General features: G+C 38.2%; 1 protein-coding gene across 1 annotated transcript in view; it reads right to left on the reverse strand.

The window, feature by feature from the left end:
- The window catches only part of LOC118741967 (diencephalon/mesencephalon homeobox protein 1-like), a 93,441-nt gene extending 89,787 nt beyond the window's left edge, over nt 1-3,654 (reverse strand). Inside the window, exons 1-2 of the mRNA XM_036473934.1 lie at nt 3,514-3,654; nt 3,238-3,339 (exon numbers count right to left, since the gene is read on the reverse strand). Coding sequence (XP_036329827.1) covers nt 3,238-3,339; nt 3,514-3,654 — 243 coding nt within the window. The remainder of the gene's footprint in view (nt 1-3,237; nt 3,340-3,513) is intronic.
- Between the last annotated feature and the right edge of the window lie 8,537 nt (nt 3,655-12,191).

The raw sequence follows: 12,191 nt of genomic DNA on the forward strand, positions 1-12,191 counted from the left end.
TTTTTTTATGAGCCACAAATGTTACACTGGCAGAAAAAGGTGTTGGCAAATTTGCAAATGGAGTATTCACAAGTAGAATATTGAGGTTATATTTAGATGGACGCAATTCCAACAAAAAAATAATAATAATAATTGACATGGAAAGATGCAGTTTCTTTCTATTTAAACTTCTTTGTTATCAAATATAAAAGTCAAAACGTGACTTTTATTTTCTCCCAAGATTATGTTCGAAAATTATTTATGGAAATAGGCACCTATGTGTAAGGGGATTACTGGGAATGCAAAAAATTTATATATCCCCGACTAAGAGATCTGGCATGTACATATTATACATCATACATATGTAAACTGCTATTTTCACCGAAAAAATTAAAGTCAGATTTAACGTTTATAATTGACCGAGAAAACAAAAGTCAAATTTTAACTTTTATATTTCAACGAAAAAAGAAAGAAAAAAGTAAATTTTAACTTTGATATTTGACCGAAAGAAATAAAAGTCAAGTTTTAAATTTTATTTTTGACTGAAAAAATATCAGTCAAAAAATAACGGTTAATTGCTGACTTTTTTGAAAAAAGTAAAAAGAAAATTAAATTTATATGGGATTAACACTCCTGGGCTAACAAGCTTCACATTGTTGTGTACAAATGTTAAAAATACCAATTCTTTCCGGCTGGCTTTTTGAATTGAAATTTGAAAATAACTATTATTTTCGGTCCATGGTATGCAGAGTTAAACTTACGCAGATATTATAACAAAGATATCACCTAAATTATAGTCGGGAGACAGGCGGGGACCTCAATGCTATTTCATCATTTGAGGTCAGGTCCTATTTGGAGTTGGAGTTCACAAAGAGGCCACACGCGCTATTTTGGATACCAGATTTGGTTAACTATAACCAAATATTGTGTTGGGAGAAATATATTTTGCTGGCTATTTTCTTATCTCGATTTCATCCCGATAGACTTTTGCTTGCTTTTCCTAAAGTCGCAGTTTTATGACAATAAGCCGCAACCGATCGGTGCTCTTAAAGGCAACGGATCCGTGGCTTCATGAAAACTCATGGGGGACATTATTATGTCATAATGGCATGATGGCATAATGGGATTTTTGGGATGGGGTTTTTAACCGACATCAAAAAAGGAGGGGGTTATCAATTTGTCGGAATATATAGTTTAGATCCGATCATTGCGTCACGAAAAAATTCAAAAATCAAAAAAGAAGCACACAAACGATTCTTGGATGCGCGTTGCGCGCGTTATTATATTGAAGTTATAACGTAACGGCCGCCATGGTCGAGTGGTTAGAGGTGCACTCTCGGTACGTCCAGGGTATGATCCCTGATTCGAGCAATATAATATCGCCAGGCAACGGCAAACCTGCGAGTGTATTTCTGCCATAAAAAAGCTTCTCATGAAAACTATTTGACTATTTGATCTAAACGTAAAAAGATACTTTTGTGACATAGCTTAATATCCAAGGTATCACAATCGGTGGCATTTGGAAAAGTAGCAGATGCCCGACAGTTATAAAAGACCCGAGAACCTTTTGACCTTTATAAAGTTTCCACAGCCATAAACGAATCAACGACTCATCGGATTTGTCAAGTATCGGTATTTTCTGTAGAGTATTTCTGGAAAAAAATTTCAAAATAGGGTTGCCAAATATCTGAAAATATAAAACTGTTCATAAGCCCAACAGCATGCTTCAATTACTGTACTAATACAAAAACATGTTTGAAGAGATAAAAAATATTTTTAAATCGGGTTGCCACCTTTCTAAAAAGTTACGGTTACGTTAATAAAATACTGTATTTTCTAAATCGTGACATAGCTTAATATCCAAGGTATCACAATCCGTGGTATTTGCAAAAGTAGCAGATGTTGCAGTTTCAACAGCTTTAAGCTAATTAAGAACTCTACGGATTTGTTCAATTTTATCCCATTATAGTCGGTATTTTCTATAGAATATTTTTGCAAAAACTGTCTAAATAGGGTTGCCAGATATCTAAAATTTTAAAATTATTTATAAGCTCAACAGCATACTCCTATTTCTATAATATAATAAAAACCGCTTGAAGATATTAAACAAAATATGTTCGAGAGGGGTTGCCACCTTTCTAAACAGTTACAATTACGTTTATTAAATACTGGATTTATATTTATATCGCAATATGGGCGTCAAAAGGAAAGTGTTTGAACAGGCTCTAACATAACATGATTTTGACTAGTATTGCCACATATCTATGTAAAATTCCTAGCTATCAATCTATGCCAAAAAAAATAGTTTTATTATTTTATTATTATTTTTTCACTTTTAAATAGCCAAGCAACAATTTTGGTCACTTTTTCGCCATTTCTGTGCTTAGCTCCCCCTCCTCTTTGTGTGACAATATAAAGGCGCACACCACAAATCGGAGGAGCAGCTGGGCCAAGCACTAGCAAATATGCAAGCGGCAAATATTTATTCTTTTCATTGCCTTACTTGCCTTAGATTTTTTCTCTGTGTAATTCCTTTACGCATAGTTGGGATTTATTTCGTAGATATTTCTTCATTTTTTGAAATTATAAAAAAAGATTAATATCCGAACGCATACATAATTAATGAACAACAGACAGCGGATAAGTTGCCATACGAATGTACGGACTTTTAAGAGTAAAAGTGAAAATCGGCCAGAAGGGGCAAATTTAGGACAGAAATCTAAGGTACGCACGGCACACTAATGTATGTGTGTATGTATGACAGACGCCTTTGATCACAAGGCGTAACTGAGATGGCGAAGAGCCAAAAAGGCAAAATAATTGAGCAACGACAGGGGTAGAGTCGCTTACATAACTGGCGGGCTCAATGAACGCCTGAAGGAATGGCTGAATGAATGAGTAACTGTTGGCAGTTGCCTGGCGATGCATGGCCGCCTCACTGCATAGAAAACTGGTTGAGTGAGTGAAATTCGATACGATTTATGAATTTTTTGTTAGCAAATCCTTACGAAATTATGTATGAAAATATGTACGCGGTATCACAATTTTTCTCTAAATTGTCTACCCTTTTATCCCCTGCCACACAAATTTTCGTCCAATCCAACTTGATTTCATTTAAATATTCTGTAGCAAAACAAGAAATACATATGTAGCAACCTTCATTACAATTTAGCCAAACAAAAGGAAGCATAATTTTATTTATACACTACATCTTAGCAACAGCAGCAACAAATTCGTCAAGCGTTAAGTTTTTCTCACCTGAACGCGCGCTTCCGTCAGATTTATTTTCATCGCCAGATCCTCGCGTGTGAACACATCCGGATAATGGGTTTGAGCAAAGGCAGTCTCCAGCTCTTCCAACTGCAAGGCGAACGGAAAGGAATGAAGGATGATTAAAAGGAAGAAAATTACATCAAAAGCGAATAGTAGCAAAATTAGAAAAGAAGTAAAACAAAGTAAAATGGAAAAACAAAGAATTTCAAATCCCAAATAGTTAAATACTTAGCAAGTCACACACCCCATCCACTCACTTACCTGTTGCAACGTGAACGTGGTGCGATTACGCCGCTGCTTCCGCCGCACAAAAGTCTCATCATGTATGGAAGGATGGTAGGAGTAGCTTGCATCTGAAGGCGCGATTAGTCGACAAAGCACGGCAACAAACGCGGAGAACATAGAAAGGGAAGAAAGCAAGAAAAAAAGTTGAAATTAAGAATATGCTCGAAAAGCATTAGATAAATTACTACCCAACTACATATGTGTGTAAATATGTATAAATATTGCTGCAAATATTTTATGTATAAGTGTACTTTTATCTACATATATATAGAAATACATATTTCTGCTGTGAGTGAATTAGCTGGCATAATTGAAGCGCTGCAGCAACACTTCGCCTGCAGCGTTCTTAAGCTGTGATAAGCACGTAAGCGCAGTGGACTCGTAGGGAATTAGTGCCGAATTAATAAAATAGAAAAGTTAAAAGCCATTTTGAAGAAAATTATTCAGAAGTTTGTGTTGCTCACTTTTCAGAAATCATACATATTCACATATGCAGGGGTTCCTAGACTATCCGTCCAATCCTTCTAAAATGGAGGAAAATGTTTTTATTGGAAGAAGCAAGAATATAAACTACCAAGTCCGGGATGCATTGTCTTTTGTGGTTGTTTTACCGATTTACGATTTCGATCGTTTCGACCGGAAGTTAATTGTTTAAATGGGACATATACATATGTTTTTACCAAAGATTCGGTTTCGGTGGAAAAAAGGCATACATTTTGTCGGAAATATTTTTCTAGAAGGGACTTCCGGTCAAAATAAGGGATTTCCCGTATGTTTAACTCACTTTCGGTCGAGACTCGAAGTCGGTAATACCATGAAAAGGTACACAGAGAAAATGATTCAGGTAAAACCCATGTATTCAAAACAAATTGTAAAACAAACATTTTTTAAACAATTTTACTTCATACAAAATAAAAAATACACTACTTGTATAACAGACTTTTAAACGTAATCTTCGCAAAATAAGAACAAAAATTATATCATATTTGGTCTTTCGACTGAGGAAAATATTTGGAATGAAAAAATTACGCCAAAAATGCGCCTTTTTAAAACTAAAATGAAACATTTAGAATATTGTTCCTACAAATTGTAGTGCGACAAAATTTCCAACCAGAAAAGTAAAACGAAACACTTATAAAATAAAAATGAAAATTTCGTTTCAGTCAATTAAACATGAGAATGGTTTAAAACGAAAACGTTTAGTATTAGAATTTTCAAAGCTACTTATAAAACTGAAATACTTTTCATCTGTTTGCATTATTTGTCGGAAAAATTAAACATGAGAATGGTTTAAAACGAAAACGTTTAGTATTAGAATTTTCAAAGCTACTTATAAAACTGAAATACTTTTCATCTGTTTGCATTATTTGTCGGAAAAATTTTGCGCAGATGATTCAAGCCACATTTATACATACATAGCAAAAGATGCGGAAATATGATATCGTTACGCCACTTAATGAAAGGAACGTTGCTGATACGGTACCCTTTTTTGATTAGAGAAAAGCTTTGGTAAGACTTGCTTACAAAAACAAATTCTAATCAGTTGTTTAATAATAATTGTAAATTTGTCCATGTATATTACAGGATCTAACCAGCGTTAATCAAAATTATCAAGACCCGTGGAGGAAAAGCCAGAATATGTACATATCTTTCAGTTATTAAACTTTTTAACTAATTAATACATATGTAAGTATGTCTACATATGTACATATGTTATAAAGGCGTAAGGATGCGAGTTATCATGTATTTTAACAATGATTATTTATTAAATTATTGTATAGATATTAAATGCAAATTCACATTAATTATAAATAGAACTGAACAGGTCGACCGTCGTGCGCTTGAACGTCCGAACTCTTTCGCTGTTAACACGCAACTTCCCTGTCTTTGACAGCTCGGCCTTTCCTGACATTTCGTCCGCTAGGAAGTTTCCTCATCTGAAACGACTCTTGAATTATCTTCGTCATATTCGAGATCTGGACTCAAAAGGCACCATGGCTTCATATGGTCGATGGAGATTATGTTGCAATAATGACGTTGCGTACGGGGTGCATCTGGTAAGTCTTCCACAACATATCGGTCATGGGCTAACTGTTTAGTGACGAGATAAGGTCCCCTGTATTTCGGGTCGAGCTTGTGAGTGTCACCCGATGCGCTTGGGATGTAATCAATAACTACAAGTTGACCTTCATTGTATAGTGTTGGGCGCTGATGAGCTCGATCATACCTCAGCTTCCTTTTTTGTCTCTCGGTGTCGATATTCTCTAAGGCTTTTCGTTGATTTTCCTGGTTGTCTATGTCTTCTGGCGTTGTTATTTCGTCGTTTATTGCTTCGACTAATTGATTCTCGCAAACGCATCGTAAATCGAAATTAAACACAAGTTCGTTGGGGCTGATCTTCGTGGTGCTGTTGTTTTGCGAATTCATGCACCACTGAATGTTAGAAAGATTTGTGTCCCATTCCTTGGCGTCGTTCGTTGAGCACCGGATAGCTGACAATATAGTACGGTTGACGCGTTCGGCTTGGCCGTTTGCTCGCGGTGTTCGCACCGCCGTTTTCACGTGCTGAATCCCGAAACGAGACATAAAGGTTTCGAATTCCTTTGACGTGAAGGCAGTCACGCGGTCAGTAGTTATTCGTAAAGGCTGACCGAAAATTGACATAACTTCTTGTAGCATCAGTAGCACTGGAGTCGTTTTGGTGTTACGTACCGCTTTCAATATGGTATACTTGGTGAAACCACAAACCAAAACGATTATATGCTGATTTCCTCGCTTGCTCTTCGTAAATGGTCCGAGATGATCCATGTACATTGCTCGAAATGGAATCGGTAGAACTTCGGTGAGATGCATCTGGCTTTCCAACTTACCCCCTTTTATCTTATTCAAGCAGCACTCGGGGCAAGCTGCAATATACGACTTCACATATCGTCTCATTTGCCTGAACCAAAAGTACTTTTGTAGTCGTTGTAGCGTTTTTTCGAGGCCAAAGTGACCTGCGTCATCATGACAAGACTTGGTCACGCGCCATCTAACTGCTTGAGGGATAACAAGTCGTCGCTCACCTTGAACCATTCGATATAATCGGCTGTTGTGAATGATGAAATCACCTTTGAACTGAGTCGCTCTTCCATCGTTGGTCTTTAGCGCTGACGTAATCGTTTTCAAATGTTCGTCCTGCATCTGCATTGAGTAAATCCAGTCGTCGCTGTTGTTATTAGATATAGCCAGAATTCGGTCAGCTGCGGTTTCCGGTTCGGTTGGTGGTAGACTCGGGGAACGGCTTAAACAATCGGCATGCTGCATCTTCGAGCCTTGACGGTGCTTACATTCAAATTCGTATTCTTGTAAGCGTAACCACCATCTAGCTATTCTCGGTGGTAATTTTGATGTTGCTTTCGCCGTAACAATCGCGTTACAGTCCGTAACGACAGTGAATCTCGTGCCTAACAAATACATCCGAAATCTGTCAAGCGTTTCCACTATAGCTAGCACCTCCAGTTCGTGACTAGCATATCGTGACTCTGCATCATTACATTGACGGGTATAGAACGAAACTGGATTTAGTCCGTCTGCTTCTTCCTGCAGCAATATACCTGACAACCCTATGTGGCTGGCATCCGTATGGACTTCGTGTGCTTTAGTTGGATCATACAGGACTAGTACTGGCTTAGACGTAATTGCTTTCTTCAACTGTTCGAACGCGCATTCTTGTTCTTCTGACCAAATAAACGTTGCATTCTTCTTCAAAAGCTTGGTGAGTGGTGCGGCAAACGTACTATGCTTTTCCACAAACTTTCTAAAGAAGCCGGTCAATCCCAGAAATTGACGTACCTCAGCCACATTCGATGGTTTGGGAAATTCGCGAATGCATTTAGTCTTTTCATCCCCCGGACTTATGCCACTGTCACATACGTTGTGTCCTAGAAATTTTACATTTCCCCAGAGAAAATTGCATTTAGACGGTCTAAGCGTGAGACCACATTGACGAATCGCCTCTAAGACTTCTTGTAGAACAATCTTGCCATCACTCACAGTTGGCGTTGCTATGATCATTTCATCTACATAGCTGATGACTTGCTCTCGATGGCATAATCTTGATGTTACCTTTGTTATCATTTCCTTGAAAAACATTGGTGCATTGACCAGACCAAACGGCATGACATTGTATTCGAACAGTCCATCGTGCGTGAGGAATGCAGTATATTCCTTGCTACTTTCTTTCATTGGAATCTGGTAGTAGCCCGATGTCATGTCGAGTGTTGTGAAAAACTTGCCACCAGCCAGTTTAAATAGTTGCTCTTCTACAACTGGCATTGGGAAACTCTTCCGTACAGTAACCGCGTTCAATGCCCTGTAGTCGATGCACATTCGATTTTCACCATTAGCTTTGCGTACCAAAAGTGCCGATGCCGCGTGAGGTGATGTACTAGGACGTATTATTTCATTTGCCAATAAATTGTTTAGAATTCCCGTTAGCTCTCTTTGTTGTGATAGTGGAACCTGATAGCGTTTTCCGACTATTGGCCCCGGTATTGTAACTTTAATTTCCATCGTGGTAGTATTACATCTACCCAGCGTTGACACATCTTCAGCAAAACAATTTTGGTATTCGTGTAAAAGCGTTTGTATATCAGTTCGTTGGGCATCGTTGAGCTGGTCGTTGATTTTAAACGTGTCCGACTTAACTTGTAATTGTAGCGATCCATTGTCGATGACCAAACGTTTATTTTGGCCACACAGTACATCTCGCCCTAACAATAAGTCATAGCCAAGTGCGTGGTCTGGAACCACATATAAGTTTGCGTTGACATATTCGTTGTTTATCTGCAACTTCACTTCGGCCCTTCGCGTTGACTCGACAATCGATCCGCCAAACCCTTTAAAACGTTTGTATGCCGGAGCGCATTGAATCGTAGTTGGTATTACAGTTTCGCTTATTAATGAATGGTCGCTGCCCGTGTCGACCAAGGCGTCGTACAATTTACCCTCAATAGTAACGTGTTGAATTATAGGTGGAACTTGTGAAGTTGATTTAGACTCCCCGATTTCTGCTACATTTGGTTTCATATTCACGCGACAATCCTTTGCGTCGTGGCCCACTTTCGTGCATTTACTGCAGCGTTGCTTCTTTTGTGGATGCGGACATTTAACGGCGACATGTCCGTATTCGTTACAGTTAAAACATTTTAACGATCTTGGCGGTTGCCCTCCACTTGATGTATATGCGTTTGTCTTAACTGTTGTTGTTGCATTTTGCTGTGTAGTAGTGGGTGATTGAATTGTCTGCAGATTTTCAATGAGTGCAGCAGTTCGTTGCTGGTGATCAGGTTCATTGCTAGTAGCGTACGTGTCGTCTGCATATCGTTTATACCGTTGATGGTATAAAAGTTAATGGACGCATCGTCCAATTTGCCACGTCTTCCGAGCGTCATCATCGCATAATAATACTCTATAAACGTCTCGGTTGGTTTCCGTTTGCGTCGGCTAAGTTCCCCGTGAATTTCCGCAGAGTTTACTATACACGGAAAATCTTTCAGCAGCATACTCACAAAATCCGTCCAAGACTGGAACACTGGTTGCGCGTCAAGCCAATTCTTCGCTATACCTATAAGTTTTTGGTGCGCCGCAAAAAGTAGCAAATTGTCGTCCCACAGGTATGTTCGTTGTAGTTGCTCAGCTTTAGTAACAAATTGTTGCGCTGTGACTAGCTTCTTCAATAAGTCGAACTCTGGTAATATTCCCACGATGTCTTGAATTTTGTACGTTGATGCTTGTTGTGTTGTTGAACGTGAGCTGGATTCCTGTGTTGTCTCAACGCGTTGTGGCATACTAGCTGGTTCCGCTGTTGCTCGTTCTGCACCTAACATTTGCATTGACCTTGCTAATTCAGTGATCATATCTTTTAATTCATTGATGGGTCTTTCCCATGGGTCCTCTTGCTCGACCTCGCTGGCGTCAATTTCATCAGTGCCAAGAGCCTCCATTAGTGTTGCAACTTTGTGCGCTTTGTTTCCAGTTGCCAACATATTCGCGTTTCGCAATAGTTTATTTAATTGCAAAACGTTTAAGGAATCTATCTTTATTCGCATATTAATAGTTAATTTTACAAGCCGTTGCTTAAACAATCCAAAATTGCTTTCCGTAGCCGTTGCTTGCCAAACAAAAACTGTCCCTGTTCTTCGATATGCTGTTGCCCATACCCTTTTGCTCACCAATGCTGTTTTTCCATTGAAACCGTGCAACAAGCCTACTGCGCTTTTTATCGTTTAGCACAGCAAGTCTAAAAATTCTCCGTAGTCTCTGTTGACGGTGCTAATATTCCTCTGAACTGCAAGCACTTGATCGCTGCGCAGTCACCGCTTACGCGTTGATCTGACGATTTATGCTTTTGAGTAGTATGAACGTGTGTATATTCGCAGCACCGTGGTTGTCGCTGCTGTTTCGGCATAAAATCATTCCGTTGAACGGCTATGCCGCTCCCTTTGGCTGCAACAATAACGTTGTTGTTTTGCTACAACTGACTAGCCGTTGTCAGTATAGTTTCAGAATATTTTCCGTTGAACAGAGCACGTTTCTCCTTTTCGTTAACGCGTTTGTTTCGTTGAACAGCAAAGTTGCTCTGCTTTCGTAAGGGGAAAGTTTCGTTTGCACGCCTTCTTTGATATTTCTATAAATTGTTTTGTAGGCCCGCGCGAATCCTACTTCTGAACTGTTATAAAGGCGTAAGGATGCGAGTTATCATGTATTTTAACAATGATTATTTATTAAATTATAGTAGGTATAGATATTAAATGCAAATTCACATTAATTAGAAATAGAACTGAACAGGTCGACCGTCGTGCGCTTGCACGTCCGAACTCTTTCGCTGTTAACACGCAACTTCCCTGTCTTTGACACATATATCAATAAATGTATGAAAATGTATAGTCTTAAATATCAAATGACTTTGTGTTTTAATCAAAATAGAAATTCAAAATCATATTTGAAAACGCAAATTTTGGTATATAAAACACAAATTTTAGAATCTCATCTGAATATGAGAATTTCCAATTATCAAACGATCATTTTAAAAAGAGATTTGAAAATGTTCATTTTAAAAGCTAAAATATACATTTTAGAATATGAATTGAGGATGTTTTTTTCTCAAAACTAAAATAAATATTGTAGGTGCAAAACCTGGGTCAAAACGTTTTTAAAAATAAAACGTTCCATACAAATTTGAAAACGTTAATTTCTCTGTGTAGAACATGCCCGACTTTGTAGTAAATATTTTTGCGATTTCCAATAAACCACATTCTCCTCCAGTTTAGAAGGGGTGAACGGGTGGTCTAGGACACCTCGATCTAATAGTAGGGACACGATGAGTGGATTTCGGGATCTACTCGAGCGCGTCATATTAAGATATGGAGGGTTCACAACAAGCTAATTGATTATTTATTATTTTTAAGCAAACAATTCAAGTATAACGGGAAATATATAATCTGCCGATTTCCGAAAGCCAAAGCTGAGAGAGGCTCAACCGCTTTCAAGGAATCCTCTTTCTTATATTTAGGTCGACCAGTCTCTCAAAAGTTTTCAATAAGAAAGAAGAGAGGCTTATTGGTCTGAAGTCCCTCGAAGAAATGTGAGGGCTTTTTCCAGCTTTGGGGATAAACGTAACAATCACACTACTCCAAGCTCCCAGGATATACCCTTTTTCTAAGCAGCTCGCATAGATGGGAGTGAGCCAGCGACATGAGACCCCCACAGCATTTTGCAACTGCACAGGAATAATTCTACCCGGTACAGTGGACTTTAAAGGCTTGAAAAAGTCAATTACCCAGTCGCAAGATGTGGGAAGTTGACCGTATCAACATCGGTAGGCTCACATATAACCAGAGCTGTGTAATGATTGAATCAATTGAGTGTGCATTCTCATTTTTTTCGTTTCAAAAATGTGATTGTTTGATTTAAAAAATTTAACAACCACTCTTGAGATTGGTTACAAATTGTAAACACAAAATATGTAGTGTGTTATGGAATGGTTGACACCCATTCACATAGAGAATGTGAATGCAAAAAAAAAACTCGATCATGTATGATTGGACGTTTATGGGAATGCAATCTGTCATTATCATTCAGTACTAATACTATTTGTTGTATCAGGGTTGAAATTTTTGTACTCAAAATGTGAAACCATAAGATTGCCATCTCCCTTAAAATAAGTAAACAAATAAATATTTGGTGCTAAAATATTTTTCTAAGTGTTTGGCCGAACTTCTGCTCAAACTTGAGGCATGAGTTCTGATTTTATAAGAAGAGTTTTCAAGGCAGAAATATACTCGAAGGTTTGCCATTGCGTGCCGAAGGACGACTGCTATTTTGGGCTATGATCTGACCAGGTATTTAACCATGGTCCTATGGAGTGGAAGTACGCACATGCTACGGCGGCCGCCGTAAGTACATGCTATACATATCGTCGTTTAAAGTACAAAACCGCGTATCAAGAAAATGCAAAACCGCGTAATTGCATAAATTATTTTCTAGAGAGTAGAGTCACCCATATTTCAAAATGGTTATCTTTTTTATAAAGCAAACGTATTCTGGCTAGTATATTTCAAGACGAATGGATAAGAATTGAGCCAAGAGTTTTTGTGAGCAAATCCAATTTT

Source organism: Rhagoletis pomonella, unplaced genomic scaffold (genome assembly GCF_013731165.1).
Source record: "Rhagoletis pomonella isolate Grant_MI unplaced genomic scaffold, Rhpom_1.0 Rhpom_scaffold_00006, whole genome shotgun sequence".
Classification (NCBI taxonomy): Eukaryota; Metazoa; Arthropoda; class Insecta; order Diptera; family Tephritidae; genus Rhagoletis; species Rhagoletis pomonella.